Source organism: Delphinapterus leucas, chromosome 18, assembly GCF_059928025.1.
Source record: "Delphinapterus leucas isolate spDelLeu-1000000601 "Yukka" chromosome 18, BTC_Dleu_Yukka2, whole genome shotgun sequence".
In the NCBI taxonomy this organism is placed as follows: domain Eukaryota; kingdom Metazoa; phylum Chordata; class Mammalia; order Artiodactyla; family Monodontidae; genus Delphinapterus; species Delphinapterus leucas.
The window spans coordinates 4,099,921-4,124,043 of record NC_143146.1 but is presented as its reverse complement, the minus strand read 5'-3'; the positions used below and the strand labels follow the sequence as shown (position 1 = coordinate 4,124,043).

The 24,123-nt window shown below is 39.8% G+C and overlaps 1 protein-coding gene across 1 annotated transcript in view; it reads left to right on the top strand.

The window, feature by feature from the left end:
* The window catches only part of MYO16 (myosin XVI), a 401,807-nt gene that overhangs the window by 94,175 nt on the left and 283,509 nt on the right, over positions 1–24,123 (top strand). The window contains exons 6-8 of the mRNA XM_022576783.3: positions 267–392; positions 11,717–11,792; positions 15,108–15,261. Of these exons, the coding sequence (XP_022432491.1) occupies positions 267–392; positions 11,717–11,792; positions 15,108–15,261 (356 nt within the window). The remainder of the gene's footprint in view (positions 1–266; positions 393–11,716; positions 11,793–15,107; positions 15,262–24,123) is intronic.

Genomic DNA, 24,123 nt, shown 5'->3' with positions numbered 1-24,123 from the left:
CACTGGAGAGGGAAGTAGGAATTACATGGAAAAGTACACATTGTCAGGGTCAGAAGGAAAATAATACATAATTAACCTATAACCCTTTTTTCAAAGAATGATGACATCCACTCGTACCCAATAAAATTACATATGTGTTCTTTTTAAAAAGGTCTCTGTGTTTTAGATCCGATACTTTATTAAATGCGTGTCTTTCAACCGCTGAATAAACTACATTGCTGTCCCTGCTTTTTTAAGTTAAATGACAAAATATCTCTTCGTTGCAGTTGCATATGGCATGTGCAAGTGGCTACAAGGAAGTGGTATGTCTTCTCCTGGAACATGGCGGGGATCTCAATGTAGCAGATAATCAGTACTGGACCCCACTCCACTTGGCAGCAAAGTACGGCCAGGTAAAATAACGTTCTGGGTTATTTTTAAAGAATTATTTTATGATCAATGCATCATTTCATATTTTGTGTTGTTTTGTTTTCAGATTATGTACTAACATTATGTAACTTGACTTTTAATGGAATCGTCTTACTAAACAAATATGTTTGTGGTTGAAAGAAAGCATTTACTTTTAGAAGGACACATTCATAGCCTACATTCCTCAGAACTCTGCGTGTTGTAGTCAGAATCATTGGAGAAATAATCAAAACTTAGAAACATTCTTTATAGAATGGACTTAATACTATTTTCTTAATATTATATAGTTCTTATCAGCGTACAGTTTCATGAGTCTAGGGTAATTGTGTTTGTTTTCTAGAGTTAGTAGATGTAAAGCAAAATTACATTTTATATTTTATTTTTCTCTATAAATTATATTTCATTTTAATGAGTGAAGGATGGGTAGCAGAGTTCTTTCTCTGAATTGATGCTTGGCTGTAGCTAATATATCTTGAGTTACTACTGCACAAACTAATTTCTCACTAGATACTAATATACCATGAAGAAGAAGCAAACTTTAACTTCTAAATAATTTATATGGGTGAATGTGATCCAGCGGTGTTCATAATAATTTATTAATGTTACAATTGATTTACAAAAAATACATAATATGTTATGTTAGAGAAAGTCTTAGTGGTAACAGTAGAAAATATAACTCGGGTTACATATATACGGAGATTTAAGCTAAACTTGTTGATGTCCGAACATTAGCTTGTGGTAAAAATCTCGCTCACAGAATTTATAGTAAGTTAAATCCCTTAGATACTAACCAGTGTGCAAAATATCCATCATACAATTTGAGTCATGCAACCGTTGAATAAATTGAGGACATTTGCATGTCAAGCGTCGTAGGAAAAGCATGTCGCTTGGGAAGGTCTTCCAAACTAATAAGAACATTGTTTGCTCTGATGACGTTTCCTGTAGGAAAAAGATTCATTCATTCAGTAAATATTTTTATCAGGCTACTGACAACTCCAAATCTGTGCTTCTAGCAAGTGAGTGGGTGCATAAGTGAATGGTTGGGTCAATGAGATAAGGCTGGATGTAGCTGAAATCATTGGCCTCAGGAGTCCAGGTTTCCCAGGTCTCACTAGGATCACAGGAGTATCGGGGCATCAGAAGTACACCATCAGGACATTAGTAATCCATGCTAGCACAGCAGCATCCCGGGATACACTGGGTGAGAAGTTTTGTCATTTGTAGAAAATAGAGACGTGAACATAGAAGCAAGTACTCTTTCCTTGAACACAGCTTACTGGCCTGTGCTGACGAGGTGGTAATCAGTAAATTATCAAAATGTGCCCATTGTAGTCAGAGATTGCTTCTGGAAGGAGCTAAATCTGAAGGTGGTAAAATGTAGCAGAACACTACTAAACTTGAATGAATCATTTTAACCAATTTTTCACCTTGACTGACTGGGCTTTTAGATTTTGGACCAGGTATCATTGCAAAGAGGAGCTAATTGTTTCCCTTTAACCACTTTCATAAGAGAATCAACTCAGGGGAAATAGGACTAGATTTAACAAAAATGTTTTAAAAACATGCCTTGGACTAAATATGTCACTTTCTGTTACCAGACATTTAAATGGTTTTTTTCAGGACCCAGTGTATGGTTTTTGTTTTATTTAACTGCAGGTCAAATGAAATATTTGGTATGAGTTGATGCATTTTATTTGCTGTTGTATTTTTCAGTTCTGTGATTTCCATTTAGTTCTGTCTTATAACTTCTGTGTCTTTGACGAGGTGTTCTGTTTTATCCTTTGTTTCAAGAGAATTTATAATTGCTTGTTAAAGCATTCTTATGATGGCTGCTTTAAAATCGTCATGAAATAATTCCAGCATGATTCATCCTGCTCTTGGTGTCAGTTAATTGTCTTAGTCAAATTATGATTTTCTGGTTTTGGTATGACCATGATAAGTGATTTTTAATTGCTTCTTGGACGTTTTGGCTGTTTTGCTAGGAGAATCTTGGTCCTATATACATCTTCTATTTTAGCAGGCAGTCACCCTGATTAGGTTTAGCGTTCAGGTTCCAGTCTACCTGAGTGGGAGGTGGATCCAATGACAGTGTAATTTTCAGACCCTTCCAGGTATTATTTTGGTATGATTGGTTTATCTGGTGCCCCTGGAGTTCCTACTGGTTTTTTCTGGCCTCCCCAAAGGGGTAGAAGGCGTTTCCTCAGGCCAGGCTACCCCATGTCTCTGGGTGGGGTAGGAGAATCTCCACGGGGACAAAAGACTTTCAGGGCTGGAGGCCTCTGGAGTATGCCCCCCCCCCACTTGCAGGTGCCATCCCCTCCCCAGCCACCCTTATCTCTCTTTGGAGAGGGGCATCTCGGTCTCAGTGGAAAAAGAGTGCCTGCTCTTGCACTTAGTGTTAGCAGGGTCCTGGTGCTGTGTTCACCTGATATTGTCAGGGAGACATGGTTTAAAAGGGGGAGGGATGCCTCTACCTGGGCCCCCTTCTGTCGCTGGGTTGGGCTGGGAAACACTGGGTCCAGGGTTGCCTTCTTCTATTGGGTGTAAGGACGTAGGCTACCCTGCCCGTCCATGATTTCTCCCTTCTATGGGTCCTGAGTCACCTTTCTCCTTGGACTTTTCAGAGTTCTTCTTGGGTTGCTTGTTATTTCCAGGGTTTATTATAATTAGCAGAGAGGACCAGTAAGAAATCAATCTAAGCTGGTGTGTTTTAAAACGACTGCTTCTGTTTACAAAAATTACTTATTTATGAAAGACCTGTAAAACTTGATGTAAGGCACATAAGCCCAATACAACTGCTGCTTCCTTCATAAAGCTTCCTGGAACTTTTGTCACACAAAAGCCATAAGATAGAAGAATCAATGATGGATAAGGTAGAGGATATCGGTGTTCCATGCCATTACCTGTCACATTCCAAAAATTTCCCAAACTTTGGGTTTTCTGAAACTATGTTTTCGGCCTAGAGAAACATAGTCATGAACTTATATGGGAAATATGATTCAAAAGCTGCATTGACTTTGTAAAATGCAGAGCAATTAAGGTGAATGTTTTTATTACCGTATTCCCAGTGTACCAGCTACATTTCCAACGCTTACTATTTATTAATGATTAATGGTAAATTAATGAAGAAACACTTCCCAATTGCTGCATTTTTTCAAAACCAGCTGCACAGTATCTGACCCCAACTTTTAAAAAACATAATTTTAGGGGGGTTCCTATTTTGTCTTCTATTTCCCAGACACCCCTCCCACGTACACATACACACCATAGGTCATTCTGCGCATCTCGGGGATTCGACCAGCTTTGCTCTGAGGATTTCCATGGCCCGGCACTGGCTCTAGCACCAGCCACCCCTCGCTGGCTGTAGGAGCCTAACCAGCCTTGCTGATTCTTCCTCCCTGGAGCCTGGCCCCAGGGTCTTCAATCACTGAGAACCATCAACTTCTGTTAAAAGAGGGATTTTTACATAGCTTGGAAGGTTGGTGAGAATGATGAAGGTAAATGCATCAGACTGTCTGTGCCCATGTGTCCAGGTCAGTTGATCCAGCTGCTAGATTCACAGACAGATGTCCAACACACAGTTTTCCAGAAATGGCCAATGATAGTGTACACATAAGGCAGATTTAAAAAACAATCTCACCTTTACCCTCTGCTTCTCTAGAAAATAACTTGCCATTAATTATTTTCTAAATCCTTCAACATTTTAGTGCCAAGGAGAGGGTCTGAAGATCATATGTCTTTTCCATTTTGCTCCATTAAACCTACTCAGATGGGGTCTCCACCAGAACGTAAGCTCCAACACAGCAGAGACTTTACCTGCGTTGCCCAGCATGCTTTCTTGGTGTCCAGCAGAGCAGCGGAAGGGCTTGAATGGACAAATCCATCAGCCAAGAACTAGAAGCAAAGCTTTAACACTGAAAGATGGAGTGGGGCTTTTCCATTAGAATACATGACACCAAAACCAGAATACTCTTCCTCGATTTAGACTCAAAAAACAATGAGAGATTTCTGTTAATAGAGGATTTTGAGTAAACTGTATCTTGATTATTTTGTCCAGAAAATACCATATGATGTCTTGAATTGTTTTTAAAAATTGTTCACCCATAAAAATACCATTTCATATTCATTTTGGAAATGATATTTTAGAAAGAGGTATTATTTGGATATCAATTTATAGGCATGGGAGATTTATACTTCTCTAAAGAAATTTACTGTAAATAAATATACCTCCGTTCAGGGAAAAAAACTTTAGAAATGCTAACATTTTAGAGAGACTAATGGCATTTTTACAGACCTTCATCACAACTTCAGTTTCTTATATATATCTTACAAGTATAAATGCCTTTTGGAGAAGGCAGTCCATAATTTATAACAGTATTTATACCTGACATGTATACGGGGATTTATAACTGACATGCATACATATTTTAAAACTTGCCTTTATAAATATATTAACTTCTCCAGTGAGAAAAAAAGAGATGCCTGTTCTCGTTTAAAACTAGGAACTGAATAAGCAATGTGAGCAGTAAGTCCTTTGATTTTACAATTTTTTATGAGTTGTACATAAAATAAAATTCTATTCTAGCCTTGTACATATTTTTAGTGTTTGTAATAGGATTGGCAATGCTACCACAAGAGATAAGTAAATAATTGTACAAATGCTAAAATCTAAATCTCCTTCCCTTCAAAGGTATCTTGAATCACACAACCTGCATATCTTGATGTTCAAAGGAGCCGGTTGTATTCTTAAATACATTTTACCCAAGTACCTAAGAATTGAGATGTATTCAGAGTTTTTATTCTTTAGATATGTCTTTTTCCATTGAGAAAAACAAAAAACACCCTCTGGTACCCCGCTGAGCATTAGATATTGATAAACTCAGTGCTGGATCCTAGGTTCCCTCTCTTCTCAATGTTTACATGTCTTTAGGGAATCTCACACCTGCAACTTCAAATGCTCTACATGATCACAGCCCCCAAAGCCCTTTCTTGTTTTTCTCTCAAGTTCCCGGCCCATGAGGACCACTGCCTGGTGGGTAATCTCTATCAGTCTGCCCTCAGACCCAACTTGTGTACAAAGGGAATTATCATCTTCTTTTCCCCAGTCTGTTGTCCCTTCTGTGTGTCACCATTTACTCGTCACAAACCTGGGCATTATCGTTTTCCTGCCTCTCCCATAACTAAGAAGCCACTGAGCCCACAAACTCCTCCCTAGTGAATAGCTTTGAGCTGTATGAGTTATAACCACAACCGATTAATCTGTACATCCTCACTGCCTCTGCCTTCACCCAGAGCCATCAGCATCTCTGCCTCTGGATCAGCTCGTCAGCCTCCTAGTAGAGTCCTCTCCCCCTCCTCCACTCCACTCTCAACAACGTGGCTACAGCGAGCTTTCTAAATGCCAATATAATAGAACCATTCGATCCACCATCCTTTCCATTGCTGCTGATATAAAATACCTACTCCATCACACAAGAGTCCCCATGGGCCAGGAATTCTGCTTAATTCTACCGCTGTTTTTCTCCTATTCCCCCCACCAGGTTGGAGGATATGGCTATACTGAACTTCTTTCGATTTCTGGAATATGCCACCATGTACATCCTTTTCATGTTCTTTGCTTTTCTTGAAATTGTTGAGTGGTTAAATCTTCCCTGCCCTGCAGGACTCCCCTGAGTTGTCAGTTCACTGGCTGTCTTTTCTACCTTCCTGGATCCCAGTGTGATGCCCCCGTCATGCACCCTACGTAGCACCTGTATCCCCCATACCACATCACTTATCACACGCTGGAATTATCTCTTATATTTGTTCATATTGACCCTCTAGTTTGTGAGAACTGAGTGCAGGTACAATGTCTATTTCTTTACCTGCACGGGGCTGCCACAGAGCACTCAGTTACTACTTATTCATGAGAGAGTCAGCGAATGTCCTGGTTTAGCAGATGCTTGTCTGTCTCAGTGCATCACTGAACACGTGTGTGAAGAGACGGTGGGTGAGCACACACCTCGAGACTGGTGGGCCAACAGGAGAAATCCTCAAGGAGATATCCAGGAGTACCTGGGCATGAGCAGGGCGTTGCGGCGGGGGGCTGGACATAGAGATTTGTGATAGGTGACTCAGAGATCACGCACGGTGGAGGGGGAGTTCAATGAAGGGCAAAACAGGATGGGCAGCACCATCTTTAATAGTCTAAGAATTCATCAGAGGAATCTTTTTATATTTTAGATCTAAAATTTTCCAGATGGCTCTGAGTTAGAGGCGTTTACCTATTTTGATGTAGAGTATGAACCAATGAGTGTAGGATATGCAAATTCTGAATTCCCAAAGACGTTTAACATAATTTCTCTTTATTAAGTGAAACAATCTCTTTTAGTTTCTGAACTAGGAATTCGACTATCTCTGAATGCTCAGTTTTTCTTTTTTTTACTTTTTAAAGAAGTAATTTAAATGACCATCAAGGAATTAATTTTGCTGAATTTATCCAAACCGAAATACAGTTGTCCAAAGAATGAGCAAAGTCCATAGCCAGTAATTTGTGTGAGTTTAAATTTCAGCTTAAATATATTTTCTATCAGCCACGCAGGGCCTCCTTTGACACACACAGAGACACCGAATCTCTCACACACACACACACACACACACACACACACAAGTCAGCCACCTTACCCTCTGATAGTTTTGGTGATTATAAAGTTCTTGTAATAGTGGAGATGAATCTTTGTTGGGTTCACACTTTACCTACTCACACTGAAGTAATTTACCTAAAGATCTTACCTGAGGTTAAAACAAACGTTGCAGACTACGCTGAAATTGAAATCAGTACTGCCCTGCTTAATTTAGTTCCGCGGCGCGCCTCACTGATTTCTAACAGGAAGCACGTGGGAAATACTGACTTGAAGAAAAATGGAATTCCCCAAGTGAGAGAATCTTCTTCATTCCACACATGAATGTTTGTTTTTACAGGCCCCAAATAAAATGGAAGTCCTTTTGTGGTCATAGATTTTCATGTAGGAAACCATTTGCTTTGACCACTCCAATGCTTTCTGCAGTTACAGGGGAAGCTGTGGAGAGAGGTGATTTGTAGAGAGATAGCCCAAGTTTCTCTTTGGAGTTCTGTAGAGTGGATTAAATTTAGAAATGCAAAGTAATTGTTAGATTCTCCTACAGTCGGACATTTTTGTCAGAAAATGAAAGCTTTTAGGTACTGCTGTTTCTTTTTAAAAATTGTGAAAAACAAGGGCAATCTTACATAATTCTTGGCTTCGCATGTTTTCTTTTCTTTCTGCTTTTCTTCTTCCCTTCATCCTTCCTTTCCTTGCTTTTTCCCTCCCTCCTTCCTGCTTTTTTCTTTTCCTTCTTCCCTCCCTCCATCCTTTCCTCCCTTCTTCCCTTCCTTTCCTATGGTTGAAAAGCAAGCAAATCTCTCAAATTTTTGATACAAAACAAAACTCTTTTCTATACCCATTTTGATGTCCTGGGACCCTGCTCTATATATTCTGTCTCTCAGATTTCGAGAGAACATCTGTGTCTTTAGTAAACTGTATATATTTGGAAATAAAAATAAACCCTAAATATAAGCAGTCTGCTGTAACATGATTTAAGTGTTATTGATATATTTTGTGTGCTGTAAAACCAAACACTGATTTGCAGTGGACTTGCGGGAAAGCTGGCAATGGCACAAACTGGTTAAAATCTAATTAATTTTACAATGAGAATACTAACGAGAGCAGTGATTGATGGGTGGGGAGATACTTTGGAGTGTCTGAGCAGAGTGCTTGCATGGGTGGAGAATAACTGACAAACGTCACAGAAACAACAAAGCCACAGATCAGAAAAGCCAGTCCCCTTCTAGTCAATATAATAAACCGAGAAATGGAAAGACAAACTTAGGAAAAGAGAAAATAAAAATTCCAAAGGAATCTCCAAAATTAAAAAGAAAAATCACACTGAAAACATAAAATATATAGGGATAGTTTTTACGTAAGATATGTAAGATTTCTACACTGGAAACTATACAACAGTATTATATAAATATAAACAATATAATTTAAAAGTGAAGAAGACCTAAATAAATGAGGTGGCAAGCCACATTCACGTGTTGAGACAGTGACTATTATTAAGATCTTGTTACCGACCCTTTCAAGTTGGGCCCCAACAAGGGTCCTCCTGCCTGGCCTGCTGACACCAATAGAACAGGACCGAGTTGGGTTCGGAAGCACAGGGAAGCTTTATTCTTTTTTAAAAATTTTATTGAGGTATAGTGATTTACAGTGTTGTGTTAATTTCTGCTGTACAGCAAAGTGATTCAGTTGTATATCTATATATTCTTTTTCATATTCTTTTCCGTTGTGGTTTATTACAGGATATGGAATATGGTTCTCTGTGGGGAAGCTTTATTCTTTGATCGGAGAACAGAGAGGTGTGGGTGTGGCTGGTTATAGGGATCGCTCAGTGGGAGGGGTTGGAGTTCTGTGCCGGGGCGGGTAGCACAGGTGCATTTGTTGCTCAGAGCTCCAGTGCCGGGTGCAGATTTTTGCACATGGCCCGCCACCACCATCTTGGACAAGATGTGGTGGGCGGTGCTTCTGCGCACGGCCCTCAGAGCTGAGGTGTCCTGGGTGCAGCCATTTGGCCCCAGGAACTCTGGTCTGAAGGGCTGGGTGCGAGGCTTCTGCCCGCGGCTCCCTGTGAGCCAGTGAAGCTAGACTACGTACAGAAGAAGAGGTTAGACGTTATCTTATCCCCTAGATTCCATCTAATTTTCCCCCCGGGACGCCAGTGGGTTTTGTTTTGCTGAGAATAGTACCTATGGAAGGCAGAATAGTGGCCCCCAAAGCTGCCCACACCCTGATCGCCAGAACCCGTCAATGTGTTACCTGACAAGGCAGAACTTTGCAGCTGTGGCTAAGCTAAAGGTCTGGACGTGGGAAGGGATCTCCAGGTGGGCCCACTGTGATCACTGAGCCCCTAAGAGCAGAGACCCGTTCCTGGCCGAGGGTTGGTGGGAAATGCGACAATGGAAATGGTCGGAGAGGTGCGACACTGCTGGTCTGGGGATGAAGAAGGGGCCCCCAGCCAGGGAATGTGGGCGCCTCTGGAAGCTGGAAGAGTCAGGACACAGATGCTCCCTTGGGGCCGGAAGGAAACAGTGCTGCCAACGCCCTGGTTCGAACCCAGTGAGACCGGCGTCAGACCTCTGACCCGCAGAAGTGTGAGATAGTTATTATTTATTGTTTAAACTGCTAAGTTTGTGGTAATGTTTTATGGCAGCCGTGTAAAGCTAATCTAGCATCTGTTTACTTCACGCAATCCCAGTCAAAATACTACAGCCTTTCTTACAGAAATTGAAAATTCATTCTGAGGTTTATATGGAAATGCAGAGGACCTATATAGACAAAATTATCTTGAAAAAAACATTAGATACTTTTTTAAAGAATACAAGTTTTTTTTACTTATTTCAAGACTGCCTCAAAAGCAGTGCAATCAGAAAAAATAGTCTTTTTGACAAATACTGCTGAGAAACAAAGGGTGCTGGACCCAAATTAACCTTAAGCCTTTAGGTGCCCTTTACAAAAATTCACTTGAGATGGACCATAGACGTAAAAGTTCAAATTATAAAGTTTTTAGAAGGAAATGTATTATGATATTATCATGGCCTTTGAGTAGGCAAAGAGTTATTTGAACCTAAAAAGCACTAACAGCTAAAGAAAAAAATATATATATATGAAAGTTATGCATAAACAGAAGTAAAACAAATTTTAAAAATCCTGTTCATCAAAAGACATTTTTAAAAAGATGAATAGGCAAGCCATAGAATGGGAGGAATTATTGGTAATGCATATATCTGAAAGATATATCTAGAACATATAGATCAATAATTCAAAGAAAAACACTTCAGTAATAAATGGGCAAAGAAACCTTGAATAGATATTTCACAAAAGAAAATATAAGAATGGAAATAAAGTATACGAGGGGGTGTTCAATGTCATTGTCAGCAGGGAAATGCAAGTTAAACTATACTGGGCTACTACTTCTTTCCCAGTATAGTAGCTCAGTTTTTTTAAATGACAATATCAAGTGTTAGGGAGGATGTGAATCTAGCAATATGTAAATAGCTGGTCATAAAATTATTAAATAGAATGTGGAACAAAAGGAACTCTGGTTGGCAGTGGGAGTGTAAACTTGAACTCTTTGAAAAAAAAATGGGAGGTATCTCATCACTTGTACATGACCAGACCTTTATGCCAGCAATTTCAGTCCTAACTACATTTATCCTGAAGAAATTCTTGAACGTGTACACTAAGAGATATAAACTAGAATATTTATAGCAACATTATTCTTAAATATAGGTAAATGGTTGCAATGGCTTGAATGTCCACTGAGAGGAAGGTGGATAAATTGTGATGTATTTGTACAATGCAGTTCTGTGCAGTCAGACAAACAAATGGAGCTCGGTTAAACCCATCACCTCAAAAATGCAATGTTAATTCATGAAAGCAAAGCACAGAAGAATATATACACCAGGATTTCATTTCTTTAAATGAGACCAACAGATGAAACCAAAGCGATGTGTTGATTAGGGATACTTCTTAAGTAAGGTCTAAGCTTACAAAGAAAACATAGTAATGGTTAACATAAAATTCGTGACGGTGGTCAACTCTGGGAAGTAGGAACAGGGATAATTTGGGAAAAGAACACACAAACGTACTATGAATGACATTTAAAGAACTTGGGTGCACTAGACTCTATCTCATTATTTGCTCTTTCAACGGTACCTATCCCTTATACATATGCTTTGTAGGTATGATGTATTTTATAATAAACTTTAAAAAATATATTAATCTCTCACCAAGTTGCTTTATTCTTATAACTTGAGATGAAGTTTTTCTCATTGCCCATTGGACCTTAGGTTCATATTGTCCATGATGCTGTAATGGATGGGCAGTAACAAGAAGTGTGACTTTCATGAATTGTTAAATTAAAACAAAACACATTGTAACATGTGATTCCTCCCATTAGGTGCCCTAAAATCAATGTGAAAGCTGTTAAGTGAACCTTTTCAAATCCTCAACGACTTAACGCACTTGATGAGTAATTTTTTATTTGAATGCATTAATTGATAAAACAGTTTAAATGTCATTAAAAAAAAAACAGGAAATGGAGAGAGTAAGTAACATTTAGCATAGTAGGTTATGCTAATGCATTCTCATTCCACCAGTGCCCCTGGAGGATAGCAACTTTGGATTATTTACTGGTGAATCTTAAGTATCCAGCATAATCTTTCCTATTTCAATTACCTTTAATGTTTCAGGCAAACCTGGTGAAACTTCTTTTGATGCATCAGGCAAATCCACACCTATTGAACTGCAACGAGGAGAAGGCTTCAGGTAGGTTGTGAGCATCCTGGACCCCTGAGCAGTTACTGTCTTCTTCCCATCATATTGAAGTTGCTGACCCATCACTGACACAGCTCCGAAGTGAGTCAGCCTCTCCTGAGATGCTCTGTGAAACCCAACCCAGTTCAGGCATGATTCACAGACTCCTGTGCACTGCTACGTTACAAACATCTGTCAGAGAGCAGTTAAGTTTATAGGGACTTCATTGTGATGTGCTCTTTGGGCTTTAAATTTCCCGTCCAGTGATTCCTGCAGTGTCACTTACTTTAAAATATATTTTTTCTGTTATTTAACTAGCTTCTCACCGTACCAAATACATGCTTGTTCATTAGGGTATTTTTAAACGGTAAGAGTATTTTTTTCTGTGCTGATATCTATACTGCAAGCGATAGAGACTAACATTCTCAACCTAATTTAAAACTTTGAAGATCTTAATGGTACTTAGTTTTTAATCAATATCTTTTTGAAATTTTCTAGAGTCCTTTCTACCACTCTTTTAAAAAGTGGGTACTACATTAATTTTCTAGTTTTTAAAACTTGACAACAGTGTTACTACCTGTAGGTTACTTTGGGTATATTAAAAATAAGAATTCTAAATAACAAAGAGAAAAGTCTTGCCTAAGTAACAAAATAATGTAAAAATGTTGAAGGTATTAATTGATCTGAATAACTTAAATATATTTATTCTTCTTGTTTTCGTACCTCTACTAACCCGAAAGCACTTCACACCTGAGATTTCTTATTTCACGCGCTTCTGGGAGTATAATTACCCGATAAACCTCCCGTTTAAGACAGAATGGGAGATTTGCTCTATTTCTTATTTTATTGGAATTAAGTATCATTGCTTAATGTTTATTGATCTTATTTGCTAAAAATAAATTGAAGATTTAACAAACTATAAGATGGCTTAATAGTCTCAAACTTTAGAACCACGCTAATATTAATAATAGGGCAGTGACCTTACTATTATCTACAAAAACTTGCCGAATGGTAAATATTGGAAGAGTACATAGAAATTTGTAGCTTTCTCCTTTTTTCAAAAATATTTTTATTGTACATATAAACCCCGTCCTCTGTTAACTCTAGATCTAACAGGAGATCACATTTTTCCAGATCGTATTTCTGGCTTTTTTCCCAGAGAATGGAATATATCATTGACCCTGGACTGCATGGACTCTGTCTCTCACACTTTGACCTTTTAAGTCTAGTGTCAATTTCACCAAAACAGACACTCAAGGCAATTGACAATGACAGTCCCAGAGCCCCGGGCCTGACGGCTGGTCTGGATTCCGTCCTGGCCGCCACAGGCCTAGTGTCTGATGACTCTCTTAGACAATTTTGCCCACGTTGGTCACGCAAAGCCTAGCATCCGTATAATCAGTTCTCCGCGCCATGTTGGTCATGAGAGACACAGTGATGGGACCACAGTAGGCTCTCAGTAAACATTTGTTGATTAGTTTCAGGTAGATGCAGGATATGCCAACAACAAGAAGAAGGAGCCACATAAAACGACAGTGCAGAAAGCAGTCAACTAGACACCCATCTTGTGGCCGAGCACATGAAAATCATCATCATTGCTATATATTTTTAAAAAAATTTTATTGGAATATAGTCGCTTTACTATGTTGTGTTAGTTTCTCCTGTACAGCAAAGTGAATCAGCTATACATATGTCCCCTCTCTTTTGGATTTCCTTCCCATTTAGGTCACCACAGAGCACTGAGTAGAGTTCCCTGTGCTATACAGTAGGTTCTCATTAGTTATCTGTTTTATACAGAGTATCAATAGTATATGTATGTCAATCCCAATCTCCCAGTTCATCCCACCACCGCTTCCCCCTTGGTATCCTTACGCTTGTTCTCTACGTTTGTGTCTCTATTTCTGCTTTGTAAATGAGATCCTCTATACCAATTTTTTCAGATTCCACATATATGAGTTAATATACGATAATTGTTTTTCTCTTTCTGACTTATTTCACTCTGTATGACAGTCTCTAGGTCCATCCACGTGTCTACAAATGACCCCTTTTATGGCTGAGTAATACTATATTATGTTCTTGTTATTTTGCGTGTCTTGAATTTGAAATGGACACACAAAAAATTACCTGAGGGATAAAAGCAGCTTGAGGTATAGCTGTTACTTGGTATGGAAATAATCTCCCAAGAAGAAGACGCTGAGCTGTCTCCTACTCATTACACAGCTATGATTTAATCTAAGGCCAATGATGATAAAATCCCGGCATCGGTACCGTCTTGTGGTAGCTGAGTTACCTCACTCAGCCCACAAAGCCACATAACTGAAGTTCACGGACACAAGCGGTCACGCAGTTTAGTTGTGGGGGTTGGAAAGGAGTAGCCACAGCCATTAGGTTCTTAGTTGCTATTCATGTGATTTTTCTTCAGGATGTATTGATTTTCAGTTTCAGTTGTTAGTAAGTGTAATTTGATTAATGCACAGCTGCATTGCTGCTCAAATATGTTCAGATGTCACTGCTCACATGTAATTTGTAAGGAAATATAATTATTTTTATTTCAGATTGAAAAAGAAATCCCCCCAGATCACAGAGAGAGGTCAGACCCACTGTTTTAAAAACACAACCGAGTAGTTATTTGTACGGCTACCCAGTTAGTAGAATGCTTATAGAATGCCTACTACATGTTTTATAAGAGCCCAGTCCTTGGGAAGGTACAGCTATTTTCCTCTTTTTTTTTTTTTTTTTTGCGGTACGCGGGCCTCTCACTGTTGTGGCCTCTCCCGTTGCGGAGCACAGGCTCCGGACGCGCAGGCTCAGCGGCGATGGCTCACGGGCCCAGCCGCTCCGCGGCATGTGGGATCTTCCCGGACCGGGGCACGAACCCGTGTCCCCTGCATCGGCAGGCGGACTCTCAACCACTGCACCACCAGGGAAGCCCCTATTTTCCTCTTTTGATTCCCATTCACCAGGATGAAGGAAGACTTTCACGGAGAATGAAACGACATTAAATTCTCTCAAGCTTAGCTTCTCAGTGATTTCACATTTTACCTGTGACCACGCAGTGAATATTATTTTTATATTATGTCATTTTATATTTTTTATTATGTCATTTTATATTATGTCATGTAATTAAATATGCCACTGATGTAACATAAAACAGTCTTTAAAAATGGTGGCACTGCCATTTTATTCCCACCATAAACTTTTAGTGTTTTTTGTTTTGCTTCATGTGTTGATAAATTTTAGCATGTTACATATCAGAATTCTTGAAAGTAAATAGTTCTGTGGGATGTTCCCACTCACTGGCTCTGATCGCCTTATTGTTACCCGTAGATGTTGCCGCATCTGAGTTTATTGAGGAAATGCTGCTGAAAGCCGAGTCTGCCTGGGAAGGAAGAATGCAAGAGCCTTCCTGTGTTCAGACCTTGGCCCAAGAGGAACCCTATGAAGAGATCATCCCTGACCTTCCAGCCCTTCCCAGCAAGCTGTAAGTGCCTTCTCCCTAGTGATAAAGTCGTAGACCTTGGTCCTTGAGGAGTTAGTTATTCTCCTTTGTCACCCTCTCTAGTCACCAGCCATTTTTCAATCAGTATTAAGTCTTGTCTCTCAACCAAAAGTTAGAAGATTGAAGCTGCGTATCAACATTTACCAAAGATCCTTGTGGCCAGCAAGGAGTTAGGCGTGAAAACCCTCTGATTTTGACCGTTTCAGTTCTTCCTTCCCTTTGTCATCACGAGACCAAAGACACTATTTTAAACACATTCCGTGTTGTAAACTAAACTGATACGTAAGGTTTCCAATAACTATCATCGTGACAAGATTTCCTCAAGTAGGAAATACAAATATTCACTTTTTCTCTCTTAAGTATAAAACTAATGATTTCTTGTTATCTAAAATATGGCCTCAATACTGACACATGCTATAAAGGAGACGAACCTTGAAAACATTATGCTAAGTGAAGGAAGTCAGACACAAAAGGCCACACAGTGTATGACTGAATTTATGTGAAATGTCTGGAATTAGCAAATCCATAGAAACAGAAAGTATATTAGTGGTTGGATGAATGAGGTGAGGGGAAAATGGGAAGTGACTCTGAGTGGATATGGGATTTCTTTGGGGGGATGATGGAAGTATTCTGGAAGTAGATGAGGTGGTTACACACATCGGTGAGTGTGCTAAAAAGCACTGACTTGTACACCTTGAAAGTGTGAATTTTGTGTTACGTAGATTACGTCTCAGTGAGATAAATAAATACATAAAGAAAAAAACATTTGAGGTCAAACCCAAAATCTGCTGTATCTAAGCAGTGGGACCTTGAGGAAGGTACTTCCTATCTCTGACCCTGTGTCTTGCCTGGTGATGGAGATTATGTCTAACACTGGAGCATTTGAGGGTTCCCTGAATAAAAAGCACCGTCTGGGCTCTGGACCATCTGAGAGGTAATCAAACAGTAAAGACGGAGGCCAGATCACCCCGATCAGGGATGGAGGATGCATCAGAGGACGTGACTGCGTGTGGTGGCTGAAAGGGTTTATAAAGTTATCCCATTATTAGGCAGTTTGGCCAAGTAAGTCCAAGGCACCTATGAGTCAGATGAGGTCTCCCAAGTGAGCGGCCCCCCAGACAAGGCTCAGGACAGGCAGGAGGAGGACAAGTTGTGGTCTCTGCAGGGAGGCTCGCTCCGAGAAGGGAGGGGCTGAGGAGACTCGTCCCCAGTTCATCCACCAGAGGATTCGTCCCACTCCCCAGGTGTAGAGGCAGGCCCAGAGGCAGCATGACTCGACTTCCCTTCCTAGGAGACGGAAGAGATGCTCCCAACAGGTGCATCACAAGGCCATGAGCCGAGGGGAAGAGGCTTATTTCAGAGCCTGTCCCATCCCTGGCATCAGAAACACATTCGATTTAAAACCTCTCTAGGTAATGCAGAGGCTCGAGTCAGGCATAAATGCACTGACCTCTACTTAATACTAAAATATATTCATTACTGGATTTGAGTTTTCAACTGTGTGGAAAAGGAGCTTCATTTGTGTGTCAGACGCCGTGCTAAGAATTTCATGGATTATTTTAGTCCATTTTCAAAGCCCCGTTAAGATTTTCTTACTTTCCCAAGATTACAGAGCTGAGAAATGACAGGTCAGGATTTAGCCCAGCAATCGGAGCCCAGATCATCTACACCTACACCACCTAACCCCTCTCCTGTTTTCGCAGGTGCGAAAAAAATAGTATCACATTTATGTGGGAGAGAAAGTGAGAAAGCCATAGGTAGAAACAAAAGTTGGAGTCAAGAATGGTTACCTGATAAGATACGTTCCAGGTGGCCTGGAACTAATGATTAGAATATGTTGACCTTTGCTCTTTACATTTTTATATTCCTGATATCACTGGAACGAGAGGAGTAATACAGATACTTGCTATGGAAGAATTTTACTTTCCAGATGTTGATATTAAAATCCATACCCGATATGTTCCATTTTACTTTTAAGATTATGTCATGGGCTTCCATGGAAAGAGGCATTAAAATGTAAACAGCGTCAAACTGTGAGTTAAAACCAAATTCTTTCATAATACGTTATTTTGGATAAATATTAACTTATCTCTGTGTCTATAGTTTTGGGTTTCTTCTGCTTTAAAATAATAAAAGAAAGCAAAGCAACCGACCCGCCCAAAAAAGTACTTTTTACTGTTTTTTATATTTTGATTGAACCACGCGTTTTAAACGGATCAATCAGTGGCTTATTTGCTCTACGCAGTTAAGTATTATTGTTTTAATAACATTTTTCTCTTGTTGACACTGAGCAAAGCTTTCAAACTTTGAAATAAGTTTATATTGAAATGTAACCTCTTCATTGAAGTCTGCTGTCATCTTTCTTCAGGATACAATTGAAAATTATATTAAAGAACAACTCATTATCATGTTAAGGTTTTTTTTAACTCGAAAAAAATGACAGGGGCTTCCCTGGTGGCGCAGTGGTTGAGAGTCCGCCTGCCGATGCAGGGGACACGGGTTCGTGCCCCGGTCCGGGAAGATCCCACATGCCGTGTAGTGGCTGGGCCCGTGAGCCATGGCCGCTGAGCCTGTGCGTCCGGAGCCTGTGCTCCGCAACGGGAGAGGCCACAGCAGTGAGAGGCCCGCGTACCGCAAAAAAAAAAAAAAAAAAAGACAAGTGGACTTGTTTAGTTTAACAACTAAGCAACTTTGTAAAATTTCTTTTATCACTTATAATTTTATCTTTATAGAATTATTAACAAATGGGAACTGGAGCGAAGAGACGTGATGAAACAACTAGGTACACTTATGTTTTAATGCAGAAAAGCTTAATTTCTAGAATCGACTTGCAGACCTTGTTTTAGTATAAGAAGGAAAAATGGGGATATTTGAGGTCTCCTCTATAAACAAATCCACAGACATTAAAAAGGACAACTCTTTCTTTAAAGCTGATAAATGCGTGTAGTTTTGGGAAAAAAACTAACCAAACAACAACCACTTGTTGATTTTATCATAGTATCACAGTGGTGATTGATCTGGGCAACAGTTTATTGAGATATATCAGGATATTTTCAGAAATGCCCTTCTTTTGATAGAGAACATGTATGAAGTAAATCAGAGAATTGCCATGATTGACAGGAAATAGAAATATAGTTTTAAAAAAATCTCTTAGGCATTACTTACAAAGCAGCATTTCTTCACAAACCAGTTACGTGAGAGTCAGTGGTTATATCCGATGTTTGGGGAGGGTTTGAGTTTCTTCTCTCCTCCTCATTTCTGCAATTTTCTGCAGACTCTTCTTTTTGCCTATCCTCTTTCCTTATTTTGCCCAGGATAGAACAGGGCACATTCATTGATAGGAGAAGCAAAGAATTAGAAAGAACCTAAAACATCTTCTCCTCTCCTCTGTATAATCTATTGTTTCTCTTCGATAACCTTTCCCACTTTTTACCTCTAGTCCTCATTCTGAAGATTTAACATGTAAAACCTCATCTGAATTACAGTTGCCCATCTTTCTTCATTATTTTTAACCCTGGCTTCCTTTTTTTTTTTTTGCATTACAAAGTTGACTTGTTTCTTTTATCTTTTCCCTGAACGCATTTTGCTAAAATTTTAAAAAATAATTGAGTGGTTTACTTTCTAATATCTCAGCATACAAGTCAAATTCCCTTTCCATTGTCAACTTATCTTCATTGTTCTGCAAGCATTTTGTGCCATAAATCATGATTTAGCCCCATTTGTGCTGCAGGGTTTGTAGCAACTGCCTATCTTTGGTTCAACACTGAATCAATAAGAAATTCCTCTGTTATTGGGTTATCCCACATTTCATGGTTTCTAAGACATCTCCTATCCAGTGAACATTATTAAGGTGTCTATTAGTTGCCTGAGTTTCAAGTTCATGTCTTAAAATGAGCAGGTTAGATTTAACTCCAGAGGTCCTGCCAACTATAGCATTCTCCATCGGGTCTGTACTACCTGTAAAGCTTTTAGGCTTCCTCTCTCTTCCTTAAACCCTCAACAGCTCTTCTCACACGTGACTGCCCCTCCCACTCTGTTCTTTCCCTCCTGCTGACGGGGTGTCTGCTCTCTGCGCTGTCTTTTCCATCCTTAGCTATCTCAGTGCCTCATTGACTGTTATTGCTGCTAATGAAACAGCGGCTGCCGAACGTGCCCTTTGGGGTTTGAACATGGAAATGCTCTCCTAGGGTTTTTAATCGCTGAGACATTCTGATAGATGCCCACTTTTGTTTCTAATATTATCTTCCATGGAGTCCTTGAGTTGGAATACACAAAAATTCTGCGCAGTGCCTACGTGGAGTGGAGTAGTTCACTAAACACTTGCAGGTTTTCACTTATTAATAATATAAACAACGATAACAATGGATAGTTTTTGAGCGGTTACCGGGCATCAGCACTTGTGCAGAGTGGATTACTTGTGCAGAGGGATAATTCCATTTAATCCTCAAAACAACAGCTGGAGGTACTTTGTATTTCTCTCTCAGTTTTATACATCCCTGTCTGACACTCAGAGCTTCAGTGACTGGACTCACGTCACACCCGTGTATTCAGTCTGACATTGTTTCTGCGAGGAGGTCATTTTCATTGGTAATTCTAACATTTCTAACTTGTCTTTAAAGAGGAAATGATTGATCTGAGTTTCAGTTATGGTTCGTCTGCGTTAGCTGTGGAACACTGTCGATTTAGGATACGCGTGTAGTATGACAATTGGAGAAGACAGTGTGGAATGAGGAAGAGATGTCCTTTCCACAGAAGTGATGAGTGAGAAGGTTACTCGCAGTACAATCTGTTGTGAATCTGCTTTCCAGTCAGAGTTGCGCGAGGGAGTGGAGCAAGATGGGGCCACTGGGGGAGTTCCCCGGTGGTCCAGTGGTTAGGACTTGGTGCTTTCACTGCTGAGGGCCGGGGTTCAGTCCCTGGTCGGGGAACTAAGATTTCACAAGCTGTGTGGCCAAAATAAAATAAAATAAAATAAAAAGACGGGGCCACTGTTTTCTGTCCGTCCACTAAGTTATCCATCCAACCATTTGACCTTGCTCACTCTGAGTGTCTAAAAACCAATGATGTGACTTCAGACTGGAGCTTTGAGGCAGCCTAACCTCTGTTCCTGACTGGTAAACATATCAACATTCTGGGAGGACAATGTGCCCTTACTCCATGGGAAGAGGGCACCGAAGCTCTGAGCTCAGGACCCTCTAAGACCTTGCCCTGTGTGTCTGTTTGTTTAGCGGGTCCTGATTTGTATCCTTCACCATAAAGCTGCAATGGTAAGTATAGGGCTTTCTTGAGTTCTGTGAATCATTTGAGTGAATGCTCAAACCTGAGAAGGGTTGAGGGAGCCCCTGAATTTGTAGCTAATTGGTCAGAACTGCAGGTGGTCTGGGGACACCCAGACTTGTGGCTGACATCTGAAGTGGAGCAGCCGTGTTGGGGACGGTGCCCTGAACTTGTGGGCTTTGTGCTGACTCTAGGTGGTCCGTCTGTGTCAGAAACGCCCTGCAGTTCAGCGCAGGGTTATGAGGATGGTAACTGTCTCGTGGGGTTGTTCATTTTTTTTTTTTTGCGGTACGCGGGGCTCCCACTGCTGTGGCCTCTCCCGTTGCGGAGCACAGGCTCCGGATGCGCAGGCTCAGCGGCCATGGCTCACGGGCCCAGCCGCTCTGCGGCATGTGGGATCACCCCGGACCGGGGCACGAACCTGTGTCCCCTGCATTGGCAGGTGGACTCTCAACCACTGCGCCACCAGGGAAGCCCCCTATCAGTACTTTTTAGTGGCAGAGTTGAGCATCACTTGGGAGAATGTGGAGGAGGAGCCCTGGGGCTTTATTCGGGTTCCTGTGTCCAGGCCTCAGTTCTGGACCAAACGTGCAAAGGCCTCTTGGCAGAGCACAGGCCCTGTAGTAATTAGGGACACCCCCCCCGCCGCCCCACCGTACACATTCCTGTGTTACTTGGACCAATTCAGCAAAACAAAGCGCTTGGCACAGTTTGATCCACCTTCCTTAGAAAGTAGGTTCACACACTTCTTGGTGTGGCTACCATACTAGCTACTCATATATTATCCAGTTTTCCCTTTACGTTTACTCATAAGCCCCAAGCAGTGCCTTTCGTTTACTAAATCTAGTGAGCCTAACTGGGTAGGGCTACTAGGAGCGCTGTTGTTCTCCTGATAAAGGGATGGATTTATCTGGTCAGCCTTGTTGTTCTGTGTCCTTCTAATACCATCCTACCTGGGACATAAATGTGTTACCTGGAGACGCCAAGTGTTTCTTGAAACCAAAGGATGAAAGTGACTTGCTGAGAATACAGAACAGGAACCTACAAGGAATCAAGGTCCTGGAAGATCTCCTTGAGGTGGTTAGCATTCCTGAGCTGTGTATTTCTGGCTTTCTTGTTTTATGAGGAAAATGACCCTTCATTTCCTTATGATACTAGCCTTAGTTTCAGACTGATGCAGCCTAATGCAATACTGCCTGATACCATAGCTATTATACCCTTGGGGTGCCTTACTTGGGGTCCCATGCCCCACTCAGAAAAATTGTAGTAATGATAATACTCTGACTCTCCAGTGTGTCTTAATGTTCCCTGTGGCTTTTTATGACCTTAACAACTTTCTAATCCAACACTATCAGAAGTTTCCTATAACTTCTGATGTAGGAAGATGGATAGAGTGACCAAATGTCCTGGTTTGGTCCAGTACTAGTGAATGCCTATTTACCTAGCATAACTATCAATAAAGCTCTCTTTCAGCTTAAAAGTGTCCTAATTGGCATTTTATACTCTACTTATGTAGAATCAGGGAACACTGGGATAAAATTTCTTGTGTGCTTTCATTTCAGATTAATATTTTAAAGAAAGTAATTAAATGGACAGTTATTTCAACACTGCTAATTCATATTGCCCTTTAGAGTATAAAGGGCTTTTGCATCTAAAACCTCATTTGATATATGTAAAATTCTTTCTTTTAGTAATAAATTCTACAAGACATCCAACCTGTTTCCTAATCAAATATTATGACTACATTGCTAAAAATCTGAAGAATGTAGCTACGAAGTTTTGCTAAAGCTGTCAGTCAATTCCCTAAGAATTTACGCTTAGGAAGGGATTCTATAGTCTAGTAGGGGACAGAGAGAAATGTCAGAATATAGGGACATAATGAGACGTTGAGAATTGTTTAACCTAGTTTCAGTTTAAACCATTCACACTGTCCCTCAAACATTGTTGGGCAATTAGACAGCCTTCCAATATTGGTTGAGAAGTAGACTCTCTTTGGGTGAAGGTGGAGGGAAAGGGTAGACATTCCATTTCTATTTCTTTTCTACATTGGAAACAGCTCCATTGATGAGCATGCACTACCTTTTAAGGTGGCTTGTTCCATCCACTGCCGCGCACCCTCATTATTTTCTTCTCTTATATTATAGGCTGTGTGTGAGTGTGTGTGTGAGTGTGTGTGTGTGTGTATTATGGTGCTTTTGTGCTGCCAACTTAAGTAAGTTTTATCAAATGATATCAAATTTACTTATTAAAAATGTCTGAAAAATGCAGTATATCATTAAACATCTCTTTGATTTAAATAAATGATAACGTTATTTCATATAAGTATCATTCATTATATACCTATTCAGCAAAATAATTGCATGCTAGCGAGTCACTTCTAGCAAATGTAACTCTTGACATATTTAGAGACTCCCTTCGTAATGCATAGAGCTTCTGGATTAAACTTAATTTAGAGATTTTTAAAAATTTCTTTGCAAATATCTGTTGAAAACTACTAAGATGAATGAGATGTCTTAAAAACAATATAATTTCCAATCCAACCACAAGCGACACGTTGAAATTTTTATTTATGCTTTAAAGACAAGTAATAGTTCACCAAAATGGTTTTTTAAATTGTAAATATCTTCTCTTAGGGGGCCAAAGATAGCAATTAATTCAAAACTCTCTAAGAACCGTTTCATTCAACGTCAATCTTTGGATCATTATTTTATTTTATTGATGCAGAGAAACTGCAATTCCCTTTAATAAATAATTTATGTACCTATGTTCCTAGGATTAAAATTGAGAACTATCTATTTGGTCCATTACTTTAACCACCAAAATAACTGAGTCACATATGCCATTTCTTCACATTTGTTTCTATTAAATTTTTTTCCTGATTGGCCTAATATATCTCAATATAGTCAATTTTATTTGTTTTCTTTAGTTTTCTAAAATTGCTTTAGTTATAATGGGCCATAACTGTCGCCTTCATTAGTTTTATTATGTTCCTGTTTCGATTTTCAGAAATAAAATCCTAGTTCCTACAGGCACATTTGCTCTGCATGAAATGCTTTTTATGTTTATAGAAATAAGTAAGTCTTGAATAAATTCAGTGGAGTTTAGAAATCGGGTGTCTGCTGGTATAGTCCATCTAATTTCTTCCTCATCAAGTTAAAATTATCTCACCTGCATTAATCTAAAGTACCCTTTAGATTTCATAGCTCTTTCATTTTCTTTATGTATATGGAGCCTGCCTTACCAAAAGCCCTCTTTTAGAAAATATACTATTCAATCCTGTTTTTTTCTCTCTTGCTGATAAATGTCTAGCCCTAATAATTACTTTTCTAATAATCAGAATATTTTCTTCCTTGAAGAAAGTGTGGAAAGTGCAGAATAACATCTAGAAGCATGAAAATAATCTCTCATTAGTGTCGAAGAAAAATTGCACCAGAAAAGTTAAAGATACAGGAAAGACTTTATTCAAGAATATAGCAGTAGGGAAGAAATACTGAGCTCAACTCCCTGAAACTAAAGGCCAGAAAGCTTGTGAGCGCTGGGCTTAGAGGAAAACTGCTGAAGGAAATC